At 39.6% G+C, this 17,865-nt stretch overlaps 1 protein-coding gene across 1 annotated transcript in view; it reads left to right on the forward strand.

Annotated features, from left to right (window-relative positions):
* USP43 (ubiquitin specific peptidase 43) overlaps positions 1-17,865 on the forward strand; it is a 111,419-nt gene that overhangs the window by 37,809 nt on the left and 55,745 nt on the right. Inside the window, exons 4-5 of the mRNA XM_015815207.1 lie at positions 7,293-7,314; positions 8,690-8,781. Coding sequence (XP_015670693.1) covers positions 7,293-7,314; positions 8,690-8,781 — 114 coding nt within the window. The remainder of the gene's footprint in view (positions 1-7,292; positions 7,315-8,689; positions 8,782-17,865) is intronic.

Raw genomic sequence — 17,865 nt, forward strand, 5'->3', positions numbered from 1 at the left:
AGGTTGGGAGCCACTGCTCTAAGCCAACCTCTCCTGATTTATGTACCCTGGGACTGAGTTGATGGCCAAGTGAAATTTTGCCAACCTAATGTTTGAAAGGAAACAAACTTGAAGAGGACATTAACTGATGGCATCACATAATTGTGTGGAAATTTTTATAAGGTTCCCTTAAAATGTCATAGATATCAAATCTATATATACATACAAACATACATACGTATATAGTATACTATACATATATACTATATGTTTAATGCAAATTGAGTCAGGCGTCAATAAGCATAGAGATGTCCTTTTCATAAATAGTTATCAGCCTTTGTATTCTTGGAATTCAGAGTGATATTTATTAATTAAAATATTTATGACCCAATCTGTATTAATGTGCAGCATCATAATTAATACAGAGCAATCAGCAATAAAACAGCTTACAGATCAGAGTTTGGGCAAAGAGTCATGTCTTTCTTTGGCCTAAATATAAAACCAATACTGATCCTAACTTATGCTCTAGTCTAGATGGAGAATATTCTGTAGTTGACANATCTATCTATCTATCTATCTATCTATCTATCTATCTATCTATCTATCTATCTATCTATCTATCTATCTATCTATCTTGACATTGTATGTCACATGTGTATGCACAGTAATAAAGTTATGTCAGATGAACAATCCATTGACTGTTCACTTCAATAAATCAAGAAAAGCAGAAAAGCAAGCCCAGTTTTTTTTAATATCCCCAAGTCTCCCTCCCCCAAGCAGAAACCAGCTCTGTAGAAATGCAGATGTAAACCATTCAGGAAGGTTGAAGCTAGAAGATTAAGAAGACAAAGACACCTAAAATCTACATACCCCATCCAAACTCCAAGACAGGACATAATAGGATTAAACCACAGATGCCAAAGGGGCACACTCAGACTCAGGTCAAAATACATGACACAGGAAATACAAAGCCTCAAACAGGAACAGGAAACAACCTCAAGAGCCCCAGAGGGTATAAAAACCCACTCCCTACATGTGTTCTTTTTCTTTTCTTCCAGAGCCATCTTTCTGTCTGGCTCTCCTCTTCAATAAACTGCAACCTTCTTTCTAAAGCAGTCACCATGTTATTTATTCCCGGCTTGGACCGAACCATGATGAAGACTTTTCCTTCAACAATACATTCCTTCAACAATACATTCAACAATACATTCACTGTAGGAAAGAAATATTGTTCAGGTGCAGAAATCCCTCACATTGAAGCTTAAAAATATGAATTTGTACATGGATAAATATGAAAAGCATTTTAAATCATGGTATGGAAATCAGATTATACCATTTTGGATTCCAGCTATTGTTTTGCATAAAATGCAAGTTGCATTTATAATGAAATAAAAGTTAAAATCTTGTGCTTCTTTCTACTACTCCAGTGTTGCAACAGATTAGATTCTTGTCTTTTGGGGGCATGACACCCAATTTTCATGTTTCGTCTTCTCACGATAGACAACTGTGGTATCAAGCTGTTCATTTATGACCCTATGAGAAGTAGCTTTATTCAGAGAGATTATCCTGAAATTGAGAGATGATCTCTGTGGACTTGTAAGAACATTATTATGCACTATCCTTTAGTCTATATCAACTAAGCTAGCATAATATATTTTGTGCTGATGTTGTGATTCTTGGTGATTTCCCTAAAACACATTCTTTCTTTTAAAAAACAATGCTCAGTGGAATTTCAGTTACACTGGCCTTAGTACATAAAAGTTTTGTCTTTAGATGCTTTCCAGGAACTGCTTCCAGGATCATGAATTTGGATGGCTTACTTTGTAAAATAGGAGAGTTCATGCTGTTCTTTTCTTCTCTTTTTTGTATTATGAAGATCCTTATAGCCTGAAAATTCAAAAGTAAATGCTTGATATCATCCACTTTTAAGTTAGATCAGAGAACAGGAAATGTGATCCTTCAGATGCTGCTGAACTATATACTCCCTGTAAATCTTAGGCTCCTTGGAATTACCAAGAATTATAGTTAACTAACACAGGTTCTAAGTTTAAATACTTGAACCTCCCTCTCTCTTTCTGTCCCTCCCTCCCCCTCCCTCCCTCCCTTGCTTTAATATGATAAAAAGAGGAATGGGAAGACTGAGGTGGGATGTTGCAGAGAAAATGGGATTATGACAGAAGGTTAAATATTTGTGTGATATTTTGTGTGAAACACATGAGTAAAAGGAATAATTCTTGTGTATTTTGGGTACAGTGCATGAATAAACAGAGTTCTTGGTGGGAGAAATAGTTAGATAAAATTAGATAAAATAATACATTTCTCTGCCTTATAATTAGATTCTTGACTAAATTTCTCATTTTTGGTATCACCCACTTGTTTTTTTTGCAAAATATTTGCTGTGGCTAGCCTTACTTATCTGTGCTCTTTTCATTGGCACAAAAGAATAAAATCCCAATATGTTGAAATCCTCAAAGGGTTGGAGAATCGCATGGTAGAAAGTTTCTCAAAATATTTTATGAGTAATAAGGTATCTCAGGATATTATATCATATAATTGGGACCATGTATTATATGACCATTAGATGTGCTTAATGACCACCACATTTGTTTATGTCTGCTCTGTACATTTTTGCTTTGAGCTTAAGAGCAAATTGTGGCCATGGAATTTAGAATAGAAGTATGTCTAATATCATCACATCCACAGGCCCTTTTAGATTGCTATTATCAGTAAAGGTAGCTTATTTTCTTGCTTCATTAAGTAGTTATTTGATGACTATTCCTGCAGTACAGGAATTCTAAAGTTAAGGCATTTTATAAAAGAGGAGAATGGAATGTGCCTTCCTTGTCTTCCCAGTCTTTAGAATCTTGGAAGGGAAAGATTGCTATTTCAGTTGAACCTATAATTAGGGATAATAATAGGTTATTGAGTTTTATTTCACCAATTATCTTCACCAACTTAATGGCAACAACTCCCAGAATTCCCAGCCAGATTGGCCTTGGCTAATGCCAATAATAACATGTCAGAGAATTCTTTGAAGGTTGCTGCCTTCGATACAGTCTAGATGAGTCTCATGGAAGTTGCAAATACATGAACTGTGTGTGTATGGAAAAGGCTGAGAGCCATTTAAGTAAATTGGACATAAGTGACACTGTTAACCATGTAAACCATGTTATCTCAATTTAAATGCTCTTATGTGCACATGTTTGTGCACTGTTACTATCTTGATAGAATTTTAATTCAACACTGCTTCTGTGACCTGGTACTTACACTAATATAATTGAAACAAGATAGGGCAGGCATGTCAAACTGCCAGCCCGCGGGCCGGATGCATCATGCCGAAACCGTGCCCACCCCATTGCCGGCAATGGGGAAAAAGCCGCGCTACGTCACGCGATGTCGAAAAAGCCGCGCTACGTCACGCGATGTCACATGACGTCGCAAGTTTGACATGCCTGAGATAGGCATTTGGATTGTTTATAAGATTATAAGCCTTAGCCATAGTTACATTAAAATAGGCTTCTATTTTAAGTTAATTGCATGTATCCAGCCCACTCTACTTCAGGCCTAAAAGATCAATTCTCATCTCACTGAAAAATAGTGTCTGATTCATATATTTTGTTTTTCCAATCTGGAATTCAGCAGGTATAAGAAAGGAACTTATCTGCATCCATATACAGATGCAAGCAAAATTTAGGCACTCCTGATCAAATTATATGTATTAATGTACTCCCTATGAGAATAGAAGCCTACACCACTTCTACATAGTACAAAGTTAAACTTCTATTTATGTACTTGTTTATAAATTCATAATGAAAGAATAGTGATTATAGCAGGCACCTAGGTTTGGACACATATTCAGTCAATTCTTTATAACATGTGTAGTCAGAGAATTGTCTTACTGTTCTTGCTTTTGATTTTTTTTTTCTACTTTCCTTGAAGAATTTTTCTAATTCAGAAATATTCTTCAGTTTTCTTGCATGTTTGAGGTCTCTTTTAAAATTAACAGCAGTATTCAAATCTGGAGAATATAAAGGCCCTTCCAATCTTTATCTTTCATGGTAGATTTGGAAGCATGTTTCAAATTATTGTCTTTTTGAAATATGTAGCCTTTTTTCAGCATCATTTTTGTGAAACTATGGGACACAAGCTTCTAAAATATGATATTTAATTGGATCTATTCTACCTTCCACCACATAGCTCCAAAGCATATTAGGTGGCAAAATGTTCCATTGTTCAAACACTTCACCTTTTTTTTATCCAAAGGCACCCTGCATTATTATTGCTGAACAATTCAAATTTTGTTTTATTAGTCCAAAACTCTCGTTCTAAAGCATTTCAGGCTTGTTAGGATTTTTCTGTTTTGTTGCATACTTTAGATCATTATTTTTGTGGTGAGGTTGGATGAAAAGTTTCCTTGTCTCTTGCAGATCATTATGGTGTAAGCAACAATAAACTGTGGGGCTGTGGACAAGTATTCCAGTGCCAGCTAAACTCTTTAACAAGTTATTTTAAAGGCACCCAGTGCTAGAGGCAGCAAAGTAACTCTGTAAAATTGTGGAGCATCTTCCGTGTTTCTCAGTAAGGATGGAATACTTTTCTTTAAAAGCATTATTTTTTCTGTGAACATAGTTCTTCAGTGATGCATGAACAAGCTTTAATTTTCTTTCATTTGTTCAAAGAATATTCTCCCAGAAGGACTGTGGCTTGTCAACATGTACTTTAGCAAACTCCAGTCTGGCTTTTTTGTGCCTTTCAGGAGTGGGGTCTTCTTGAATCTTCTACTGTGGGAGCCACTTTCAGTCAGATGGCAACAGATGGTGACTTGATATTGTTGTACCTTGATCTTGGGCTCTGCCAAGATCCTTTTTGAAGTTTTCCCTGGTTCCTCCTCTACCATTCGAACTATCATTTACAGTTTGGGTTCAATTTTAATAATAAACATAATAATCATAACAACAACAGCAGCAGCAGCAACAACAACAACAACAACAACAACAACAACAACAACAACAATAATAATAATAATAATAATAATAATAATAATAATAATAATAATAATAATAATAAAGTTGGAAGGGACCTTGGAAGTCATCTAGTCCAACCCCCTGCTCAGGCAGGAAATCCTATACCATTTCAGACAAATGGCTGTCCAGTTTCTTCTTAAAAACTTCCAGTGTTGGAGCATTCACAACTTCTGGAGGCAGGTTGTTCCACTGGTTAATTGTTCTAACTGTCAGGAAATTTCTCCTTAGTTCTAGGTTGCTTCTCTCCTTGATTAGTTTCCATCCGTTGCTTCTTGTCCTGTGGCCACATTCAGGGAGGCTGGCTGTGTTCCCATGGACCTTAAACTTCTTGATAATATTAGCAGCCATAGGCAAAGAACATGAAACTCTTTGGAGAAGGTTTTGTAGCCTTTACCATGCAGGGGCTATTAGCTTTTTCTCTTCCTCCTCAGGCAACTCCCTGCTTTTCTTTTTCTTGTCCATGTTCACTGCACACAGTGACCCAAAACACTTGAGTACTTCTCTCTACTCACATAAGCTCAGTGGCTGATTATGCGATTGAAGACACCCGTGATGCTAATTAAAGCAAATAGTCTACTTGAGGGATCACTAAAATCCAATAATGTCTTCTAACTTCTAAGAGGTACCTATAATTATGTCCAGACCATTTTCATGTTTTATTATTTGCAAGACTATGTTAAATCATACATCAAAAGCAAAGTGTCTGCTCTGTGGATTATGAATAACAGAAGGTGGATGCCATTTACTTGTCTCAGTTTCACAGCAAATTGGGATTCTTTTGGGGGGGGGGAAGTAGAGGCGTATCCATATTTTTGACCATGTCAGTAATTTCCATTTTTTAATAAGTTGAAGTTGGTAGCTGAAAGCATTTAGGGGTTTTTAATAGCCTCCCCCCCAAAAAAAGAGTGAATTATTTTTATTTTTAAATTCTCAGATAGCTGCTTAGAGAAGCCTACAGTTGCGCAAGTAGATTGAGAGTTTAGAAAGGTTGGAGTATTTGTTCACTTGTGAAGTTGTCTTTGCCATGCTAATGGTACCCTCGCCTAATAAATCAATCAACTTCTGGAGTGTATTAACAACTTTACAGTACAGTGAAAAAAGTATCACTGGATCAACTAGAATGATGTTCCAACTTCTGTACATGCCATATTCACAGTGTTCTTTTTTGAATCTGTGAACAAAAGCACATAAGTTGTGGACATTTGGGGAAAGATGTTATGAATAACTCTGTAGCTGCTAGAAATTGTGTTGGCTTCTTCTTACACAGATTCACACAGTTTGGCCAGAGATGCCTAAATTTTTGCACAACTGTGGCAGAAAAAGAATTGGCTTATAGTGTTAAAAAATTGTTCTAAATATATAAACACACGCCTGTTTTTGCATAAGCAATGTTACAAAATTTACTAGCCAGTAAACTGCTATGCTTCTAGCCTGTTTTTCTTTGCATGTCAAGAGTCATCCACTCCTTTGCTTTTACAGACAGCCTAAACAGCCTGATTAATGGCGTCCTGTATTCTTTTCTCTTCATCTTGCTACATTTCACAACCCCGTTAAAAGATTATTTTCCTTTGTCTTAGCGGGAAGAACAGTGTAGTCCTTGGCATGTGAGGTCACTGAGATCCAATTCATATGTTGCTATTTTAGGGTACTGGTGATGTCTGAAAAAAAAAAAAACCCCTCAAAGCCCAAGTGATAGCAGGAAGCAATCACATTCAATATCTGGATTGCATCCTTAATTCTTACGCCAGTGGACCAGCATTTTAATGGTGGTAGCTGGCTTATGCATGCATATGCTATTGCTGCAAATAGAAGGGTCAACTATGTCAAAATAATTTGGAAGCAGCAGGAGCTGCATACCAATTGGACAATGTAAAAATCCCCCTACTAGCCTTGGATACAAATGGAAAAGATTGCTTTTACTCACAGTGATATAATTTATTCTATTAATAAAAAAGGACACTTAGGCAAATATTTCCTCCTGAAATATAGGACAATTTGTCTCTTTCACTAACTTCCTTTTAGTACATTTCCTTTGTAGTATGTACAACAAATTCTGTTCTATCTTTTATGCTTGGTTGATATAAAACAAAACAAAACAACAAAAATATTGAAAATCTGGGAATAGGAGAAAATAGGCAGCTTCTAATTTTACAGAGGAAAGTGCTCGCACTATATACTTGAGGGAAATGCAGAATAATGAGATATTTGATGTCTAAGAAGCTTAGAAGTTGATAAAAGAAAGCAAAGAAGTTTATATGAGAGTTAACCAAGGATATAGACCTTTTAGAGACCGAGTGCCCAAAAACCGCCTGCCCCGCCCCTGCTCCGCCCTCAGGGCCATCCACGGCCCACCGCAGATGGCCCTGCAGCGACATGGTGGCCACGCCCTCTGCCTGCGCCCCGCAGTATCATCTGCTGCCCAGCTGCCATGTGCTTGGCTGCGCTGCTCTGCGTGGGCCGCACCCGGGTGACTCTCCTCCAGGGGGACTGCTGGTGAGGGGGGAGGCGGGGCTGGGGTGACGGCGTGCGGGCCCACAGAGAGGGCTCCAAGTGCCACCTCTGGCACTCGTGCCATAGGTTTGCCACCACTGATATAGATATTATAGATAAAGATAAAGCTTTCCCCTTTCCAGTCGTATTTGACTCCAGGGGATGGTGCTTGTCTCCGTTTCTTAGCCGAGGGAGCCAGCATTGTCTGAAGACATTACTGTGGTCACGTGTGCCAGCATGACTATATGCCGAGGTGCACAGAATGCTGTTACCTACCTACCAAAGTGGTACCTATTTATCTACTACTTGCATTTGCCTGCTTTCAGACTGTTAGATTGGCAGGAACTGGGGCAACAACGGGAGCTCACTCCGTAGGGTGGCCTCAAGTCTCAAGGTTTAAATCAATTCCATGACTTGCAATAACCTTGGAAGATACACCTTACATTTGGGGATCCAAGAAGAAGGTCAAAAAGGTATTAATTAAAAAGAAAATAGCTTGGATTATCTCTAGGTGTGGCCATATCAAGGTTGCTTAATTATAGAACCATAAACCATAGCAAAGATTAGCATTGGGCTATACATAACTAAATATGCCAGTTCTCCTAACTAGCCACAAGTCTGTCAATGTTTTGCATGTAGTGTTCACCTTGTTTATTACGTCTTTTATTTAGATAAATAAATCATTGAATATTTTAAACTAGTAATTAAATTTCTGTACCCACTCACTTATTTAGGCAAATTCCTAGAACAGGATGTGTGTGTCTATGCATATGTGTTTTAAAAACTCCACTGGGATATTTAAATTGACAGTTTGCAAACATGACAATTTAGTTAGATCTCCCCCTTCTTTTAGGCAGATTTTTCGTATTGAAAGAATAAAGGTGTGAAGAATGAAAGACAATAATGGAAAGAAAGAGGGAGAAGAAAAAAAAGCAAAAGCTGTTGAGATGGACCATTCCTTATTAAACAGTGTTTTAACAAGTGGGTCTACCAGTTCTGGAAGTCAGCAATCCACTTTCCTGCTAGTAATGTAATATTAACTGTTTTCTGACATCTAATGGTCATTCAGATTTTTGGTACCAGTTAAGCCTAGTTAAGATGACAAAGAGTTTTACTCAGTGGAGTTTCAGAGCAAAATTCCACTTCCTATTATTCAGTGTCTGTTTTGGCTTCTTCCACAGCCACCATCTGGACAGGAAGAGAGCTCCAACAGTGGAAGTGCCCAGGCAACTGTTCAGCCTCCCAAGGGCCAAAGCTTTGTGCAGAATCACTTCCAGGCCCAGTACAGGTAAGAAACTAACACAGAATTTCCCATATTACTACTAAAGATCTACCAATTTTTTTTTGTCCATCTAGAAGTCACCTCTAAAATAGATTGTAGTAGATACAGCCAAAGATCTTACCTGGTGCAAATTCCACAGTGTTACAATTCAGTAGGAACGAACTCATGCCCAGGGATAGACAGAGGGATTGAGCTACTAAGGGACGGCTTCCTGCGGCACAATGAGGGTTGTCACTCTTCCAGGCAGGGAGGAGGAGGCAGCCTGCCTTGTTTAGTCCCTAACCATGGTTCCACTAAGTGCTGTTGGCAGGGCTTTGATGATGCCCCTTCACCTTCCTAAGCATGATTCTTACTAAGACGTACCAATGGCCGAAGAGACTCTCTGTTCTAAAAAAAATGTAGCAACTAGATTGGTTAAATAGTAATCCTGTGTAAATTGTAGGAAGATGCTTCAGAAAAGTGAAAAACAGTAGTTCAGTTTGGAGGCCTTGACGATTACTCTTCCATCAGCTGCCAGTGTTGTGAAGTCTAACCTGATTCCTTCAGTGCAACAATGGAATGCTGCATTCACAAGATAAGCTATAGTGTTTGCACAAGTGACACTAAATTAATCCCAGTGTAGTTTTACTATCTTCATTTGCTCTTTCTCAGCTGGCAAAAATATGAGAACCGAACTGGAGTATTAGCATATGGCTTGGATCATTTTGTAAAAGATCAGGATCCAATTGTACCAGTCTTCTCTAATCTAGTTCCTGAATATGTTTCTTCTACAATTCCCAGAATAGATATAGTTAGGATTCTTGGATATAAGATTTCAGGACATCTGGAAAGTACCAAGTTGCATTGGGAAAATTGTTCCATGTTTCTTTCATGGACCTACCTGAGTGAGAGAGAGAAGGGCCTGTGATAGGAAATATAGAATGTGATTCAGTTCTGTCTCACTTTGTGTACTCAAAGCAGTCTTGGATTAGCACAATCTTGAGGATATTGTAGCTCTTGACATTTTTGTTATAGTAAGTGGATGTTGGAAAAAAGGAAAGGAATGTATTGCTGTCTCCTTTGGGATGAGACAGCAAACAAATGCTTCCATTAGCGTATGATTCCTGCTGTTGACACTGCTGATCCGTGTCTCTGGCACTGAGATGAAATCATTAGGAACTGAGAGACAGTCCCCATCTTGAGGCTGTTCTTCTAGATCAGGGGTAGTCAACCTTGGCTCTTTTATGACTCTTGGACTTCAACTCCCAGAATTCCTGAGCCAGCTAAGCTGGCTCAGGAATTCTGGGAATTGAAGTCCATGAGTCATAAAAGAGCCAAGGTTGACTACCCCTGTTCTAGATAATGCTTTAAAAAAAAGGGCTGTTGATTGCCAGAGCTTTCCATTGTTATGTCCTGTCCTCTGTAGCCGGGTGTTCTGAACCAGGTGAGCCCTTGGTCCTGCCCTTCAGAGAAGCAAGAATGGCAGCAAGGGGAAAAGTACACAGTCAGGACCCTGGGTTTTTGTTCCAGTCATTAGAAGGTAGGTGAAACAGGAACAGTAATTTTTCTTCCTAAAAAAAAGGTCTGATAGATACAAAAAATAGGAACAAATGTAAAGGCAGAGTCATGCTTACTGAACTGCGCAACAATACAGTCCTAAACTTGCACTGTGTCAAATTTATAGAGGCTTTTCTAGATTAAATTTGCCTCCTCTTCTCGTGAGTCTTTCCCTTTATATTTAATTTAGAAGATGATCTGTGGGTTATTTTCACTGGGGGGGGGAAATGAATAAATAGATCTCCCACTCTAGCTGTGAAAGCACATCTTTCTCCTTTTTACATTAAATAAAAGTCTGTTGTGATATAGTTCAGTCCATTCTTGAAAGCTAAATATATTGCAAGCAACGTTCTGCTGTTCTGACACTAGAAGACTTGGGTGCCTAAAAAAGCCTGGATGGTTCATAATGCATCTTTGCCTTCAGGGATGCACTTAGAGCTAGCTAAGATGCTTCTGCTGTACCCTGAACTATACAGATAAGCAGAACAGCCATGCTGCAAATGAGAGAAATCTTTTCAGGGGTGAATAAAAGCTTTTAATTTGGGAAAAGAGGTGACTTAAATAATATGTACAGGATATGAGTTTTGGAAAGGCTAGGAACCCTTTCAGCTGAGGTGTTCTTGCTGGAGACCAATAAGACTATTTCAGCTGCTGCAAAGTCACTTCATAGAATGAAAGAAATGCCATTTAGACTATTTGCTCTCTGTGCAATATACAGGCTGATGGAGCTTATACTCTTGTGGAACCAAAAGGAGACTGAGAGCATTTTCACCAAGAATGGTTAAGTGCTAGAGCAGTCCAGGCAAGAGACAATAAAGTAAGTTAAAACTGCATGGATAAATTGATCCCATTGCATGTGGAATGCAGCTTGACTTTAGAGGAGTGAGCACTGTAGGCACTGAGAGAAGTACAGTAAGTAAAATGAATGTATGAGAAATTCTCAGTGTTCACATTAGATGGCGAGTTCATATTAATTTGGATTGGCACTAGGAACCTAGGTGTAAGCCTGCCTTCCACCAAGGAGGCTCATTAGATGACTTTGGGCCCATCACTGTTTCTTAAGCCAACTCACTTCACAAGACTGTGAAAAGTAGCAGGAGGGAGCATCACCTTGAACTCCTGAAGTAGAAGCACAATATAAACATAACAAGTTATCAATGATTCCCCTATCTGAGTGTAAATCATGCAAATTGTTACGGGGAGTTATAAATGTCATTTCATTAAACCATTAGTCAATTTTTCTTGGGCAACGTCTGCCACTCCAGCTGTTCTTGTTCTGTTTGTCATGGTAGTTTGTTTGTATAGGACTAGGTTAATGGATAAACCACCCTTGCTTGCATCTGCATCTGGGACTTGAAGGATGTGCTGTAATCAAGAATTGAGAGACTCAGTCAGGATTAGCCAGTTACTCCTGAAGGACGATCTTGCTTAAAATGTTATTCTTCTGTTTAGCATGCTGGTTGACCAATTCCGGAAGTTGAAGTCCACACTTTTTTAAAGTTGCCAAGGTTGAAAAACACTAGTCTAACCTACACTTTTGATTCACTGCAGTGGAGGACTACAGACTAAATACTCTTCTCTTTTAGCCAATAAGATATTTATAAAAATAATAAGGGTGGGGTAAAAATAAATAACCTTCCTTGTCTTTGATATACCTGCTTACTTTTTTAAATAAAACAAATAGAGGTATTCCTATATGCAATGTAATAAAAGGGAGTATCTTCAAGATTGATAGTTGAGTAAGGCTGCTGCAGTGAAAACAAGACAACCTCTTATGAAACCCTAAAAGGAGATATTGTGTACTACAAAAATCTTTAAAACTTTACATTGTAGCACCTATTATCCATTGTATGGGATATATGAAGTATCTTATATATCTTAAAAGAGTGATTTGAGAAAGAAAACACATGCACTTAAAGATGCATACCTCTGTGGCAAAAATATATCCCTGTATTTGTACATATTAGCAATAGCACTTAGACTTATATACCGCTTCACAGTTGCTTTAACAACAGCTCTCTAAGCTGTTTACAGAGTCAGCCTATTGCCCCCAACAATCTGGGTCCTCATTTTACCCACCTCAGAGGGATGGAAAGCTGAGTCAACCTTGAGCCGGTCAGGATTGAACTGCTGGCACTCGGCAGAATTGTATTGTTGCTATAAAGGCAAAATGTCTCTGCCATACTCAAAGCGGTAAGCCCAATCTTTTGCAGAAGATTGCATTCAGCAGAGGCAATCAATCGCTTCCTTCCTTCCCACACAGCTTATCATGATGGACATTTCCCTAATTATTAATAATAGGTCACTTAAAATGCAATCAGTTCAGCAAAACTGTCTCTAGGCCTATACCATACTGGGAACCATCCCCTGCAAGCAATTGTGCCTCCCAAGCAGAGAATTCCAATTAACCCTCCTTTATGGGAAAACAGATGAGCCTCCCAATCTCCAGCCTTCTTTCTCAAGCCACAAACGCACATTGCTTCGCTCTACTGTGACATTGCAGCCATCTCCATGGCAACCCATTGTACTGTTTGAAAGGGTGGCTGATGTGGCTCGTATCTATGCCGTAGGAATGCAACCACAAAAATTTTGCTTGAGTAGATACTAGAAATTTACTTTTTTTTCTGCAAATATGCCCCTTATCAACAACTTCATGTTCAATGTGAAGAGCTTGCAAAAGAGAGAAAAAAAATCCCCTTTCACATGCTTTCCTACTTATATTCTGAGAACAAAAACATATTTTTGGGAAGGAAATTGAAATGAACAGAGGTGGCAAATGAGCTTTGCCATTTGATTATTGAATCAGAGTCATTTGGTAGGATGAAACCTAGAGCCACACAAAAGATGGACAAAAATGGCATTGCTCTAGTAGGGCAGTCGCTGTTTCAAAATAGCGCTGTTTGTTTTGAAGTTACACTCGATGGTGAATAAAATTCAGCAAACTGAGAATTGTTTGGGAAAAAAAACTGTTTAGGCCACTGACAGGGAACCTGGTACTGTTTTGGACTAAAAACTCCCTCTACCCTTGTCACAAATTTGGAATCAACCACAATACTGACTGAGATCAAATGGAATTGAAGTCCAAAACATCTGGAGAGCACCAGGTTACCTGTGTTTAAGAGCAGCAATAGGTTTGAAAGTTACAAGCTTGGGCTATGATTAATGAATTCTCAGTGGGTTGTAAAAATGTAAATTTTGAAAGGAACTCCAAAATCATCTAATTCAGTTCTCTACTAGTGCGGGAAATCTTCTACTGCACATTCTTGACAATCTGAACCCAAACTTGGCAGTGCCGAGACCCTTCTTTCTTTATGCTGCTTCCTTTCTTCCCTTATTTATTTTATTATATCCCACCTGTATTTTTACAAATAACTCAAGGCCATGAACATATCCAGCACACACCTCCCTATTCCTGTTTTTCCCATCGCAACAACCCTATGAGATGAGTCGGGCAGAGAGAGAGTCAATGGCCGAAAGTCACCCAACTGGCTTTCCTGGCTAAGGAGGGACTGAAACTCACAGCCTCCTGTTTTCTAGCCTGGTTCCTTAACCACTAGGCCAGGGGTAGGCAACCTCGGCTCTTTTATGACTCATGGACTTCAACTCCCAGAATTCCTGAGTCAGCATAGCTGACTCAGGAATTCTGGGAGTTGAAGTCCATGAGTCATAAAAGAGCCGAGGTTGCCTACCCCTGCACTAGGCCAAACCGACTCTCTTGGGGGTAATGATTGGTTGCAGAGGATCTGTAAAATTAGCTGCAGGTCATCAGATGCCATCCTTCTGCTTATATTGCAGCAGTTGTGTACTTAATTTTTTTCCCATGTGGAATTTGTACTTTTCTTTAAATGAAATATTGGGCCCTTCCTAATTAAGTGATATAACTCTGCACCAGCTAAGAAGCAGCTCTGTTTTTTTTGTGGATTTTCTTGTTTTGTTTCATTTTGTTGCTTAAATCATCTTAACAGTTCCTATTCTGTTCCTAATTTGTTCACTCATAGTGCCTCTCTATGGTCATTGTAATTTGCATGTAAGACCTCAATACTGTCCCCACCTTTTCCCCAACAAAAGGATTTGGTCTCCCCTTGCCATAGAAACTAACATAGCAGCTGACCCTGGGTGCCCCTTAAGGCTCCTTTCCCACCAGACTGGTTAGGGGGGACATGCTAAGCATGCCAGATCTCTCCAGCTCCCTAATTAATCCCTTTCTCATTAATACTTATTAAAAAGGCTGCCTCCGTTTTTTCAGTCAGCTAACTTGTAGTCTGGGCATCAAAGCCTGCCTTTATGCAAACAATCTATTAATGTGTAATGCTGCTTTGCTCACAGATTACTGGCTCTGATGCACAACAAAGGAAAACAAAGCTCAGACTTTGGTTAGATTTTAATTTAGGATGTGAGAAAAGCAACAGCACAGGAGGTGAACTGGCTACTTAATATTCATGATATGCTTTACTGGAGAATTTCTTTAAAACATGACATCATATTGGGAAAGGGAAGTGGTTGCAGGAGATTTAATCGGGATTTATTTTCAGTATCCTTAAAGGAAAATCACCATGTGCTCTCAATGCCTACTTTTCTGTTTTAATGTTTATCTATTAAAAGACAAATCTAAGTACTTCCTAGTCCAGCAAACTATTTCTTAGAATGATCAGAAAGATATTGTACTTCTGGAGAAATCCGTAAATCCAGCTGTTACTCTGTGACATACTGTCTCTGAGCATCGATTTAGATATCATGAAAAAAATCTTCGGTAGACTAACCCATTTTCCATGAATATATTGAATACTTTCTGAGAACCATCCAAGATTCACAGTGCTTCCCAAACTTTTTTTTCTTAACAACCCCAAACCATTTACCAGAAAATCCTTATTTAAATGTCCCTGTTGTAACTGGGCAGTGGGTTGGTGTGTCATTACCCAAAGAAAAACCAGATTTGGGGTAATCTTCCCAGGCTTGCGAAGCACTTATCTAGAATCATGGCTATTGTTGCTCTATGACATAACAAAAGTAAATTACACACTTTGTAAAGGAACACTTTCTTTTATCTGTCTTGAATTTAGTGCCAATCAATGGCAGTGATTTCTAGTATTATGGGAGAGGGATTTAGATTTGCTTTGCATCACATTATTCATTTTCTTAACCATCTTCTGCATTTTCCCATCTACACTTATGTGTGGGTTGTAGGCAGCACTGTAGAAAACACTGTAAGACTGCATTGTCAAATTAGGCAGCCGAACGACCAATTTCATGTCAAAAATTATAAGGATGGAAAGAGTTCATCAAGGTCTCCGCAAGTTGAAACTCTCACATTCCCATACCTCAGACTTTCCTCATGGACTGAAATGTTACTGGCATAGGTTAGTGGGAAAGTGGCCAGATTTCAGCAGTGAGATTTTTTTTTTAAATGGATTCTATCTTTTTTCTTGCACTTCTTCCTTCTTTCTTGACTATCTCTTAAGATTTATCTTTTACTTTAATTTATATTTACAAAAGATTTTGAGAAAAGGGGAGCTGGACAAGATGTGCAAGGCCTTGCAAGATGAAAATTTCCATTTAACTATCTCTCCCAGCTGTAAGGGAAAATATGCCAAAATATTTGGTTTTCTCCTTTCTTCATTATTCCATCACCACAGACTCCCCTATACTCTTCTTATAGTGGGATCTATGGTGCTTCCTGCATAGTTCCTAAAACTTTGTTTCATCATGACATCTAGAAGCTGTTCAGATCATGAAACGCTTGATGTTGGTTGGAGTTAATGTTTTTATCTTAACGTTTTTAATTACTTGGGGGAGGGTTGAGCTGCTTGCTGCTTTATTTTTGGTCAGCAGGTAGGCAGTATGGTTCTTACTGACATGCAGGAAACTCTTGAAGGTGCTGAAGGCCTGTTCATATTGTTCTGAAAACAGAGGCAAGGTGAAGCAAGAGACCCTGTGAGAACAGGACCCAGTGGCCAAGGGAAACAGCAGCAGGAGAAAATTAGAGAATGGAGCACCAGGAAAGAGAAGCCTGTGGGACCCAGCTAGCCCAACTTTTGTGGAGGGGAATAGGGAAACTAGAGAGACCTGTAGGGCAGTGTGCTATGGTACTTGGAGAAAACAACAGTCAGTGGAAGTAAGTCAGTCTAGCTGCAGAAGAGACCACAGAGGAACCAGACTGCCATGGGTAGATCTGTAGAATGTGATGCTGTCAATGTCTTGCCCTAGTATCTGGAAACAAGTGAGTATGGTAGAATGGGAAGGAACAGACTCAAGGTCAATTCTGACACGATCAAGTCATAATGGATATTTGGGTGTCCTGGTCTAGAGCAGTGGTTCTCAACCTGTGGGTTGGGACCCCATTTGGGGTCGATCGACCATTTCATGGGGGTCGCCAAGCAAGGCTGTCCGCCATTTTTTTGTCCACCATTTTTTTTGTCCGCCATTTTTTTCCCCTTTTCTGGCGGGTGCCTTACCTCCCATGGGCTGGGCCAGCTGGTGGTCGGCCTGCTCTGTCTCTGCCGCTTGCCAGCTATGCCTCAGCCGGCGCAGGGGGCGGAACCACGCATGCGCGGCGCTCCCGGGCAGGGAAAGTCCTCGACTTACGACCGGTTGGGTAGTCCTCGACTTACGACCGGTTTAGTCCTCGACTTACGACCGGTTTAGTCCTTGACTTATGACCGGTTTAGTCCTCAACCTACGACCGGTTGGGGTTGCGGTATTAAAAAAGTTGAGAACCACTGGTCTAGAGGATTTTCTACCGGTAGATTGGATGAAGTAGCATATCTATCTATCTATCTATCTATCTATCTATCTATCTATCTATCTATCTATCTATCTATCTATCTATCTATCTATCTATCCATCCATCCATCCATCCATCCATCCATCCATCCATCCATCCATCCATCCATCCATCCATGATTTATATGGCTGCCCACTCACTCACAGAGACTCTGGGTGGTAAAAACTCAGTCTAAAAAATAAAAAACAATACCCCCCATCCCCCTGATGACCACACACAGTCAAATGATCCACTTGATGGCCCCCATCCCAATCTGGATTCCTCAGGCCTGTTGGCAGAACCAAGTCTTCAGGGCCTTACAAAAGAGTGACAAAGAGACAGTCTTTCAGATAACCCAGTCCCAAGCCATGAAGGGCTCGAAAGGTGACAATCAGCACCTGGGAAGCAAATTGGCATCCAGTGCAGCTCCTGCAAGAGAATTGATGCATGTGTGCCCATCTGGGTCTGCACAAAACTGTGTAGGCTGCTACATTTTGAACAACTGGAGCTTCCAGATGCTTTTCAAGGGCAGCTCCATACAGAGTATGTTGAAGTAGTCAAGACAAGAGGTAAATAGAGATTGTTGGCCCAGGAAAGGGTGGTAGCTAGTGTACAAAACAGCTGCACAAAGGCCCTCCTGGCCACGACAGCCACCTGCTCCTTGAGCAGGTGTTGTGAGTCCAGGAGAACCCCCAGATTATGTACTGGGTCTGTTTGAGGCAGTATCACCCCATCCATGACCTAAGGTGGCAATTCTCCATGAATCAAAAAACCCTAACCCAGAGTTACTTGGT

The sequence above is a fragment of the Protobothrops mucrosquamatus genome, unplaced genomic scaffold, assembly GCF_001527695.2.
Source record: "Protobothrops mucrosquamatus isolate PMUCROS unplaced genomic scaffold, P.Mucros_1.0 scaffold325, whole genome shotgun sequence".
Lineage (NCBI taxonomy): Eukaryota > Metazoa > Chordata > Lepidosauria > Squamata > Viperidae > Protobothrops > Protobothrops mucrosquamatus.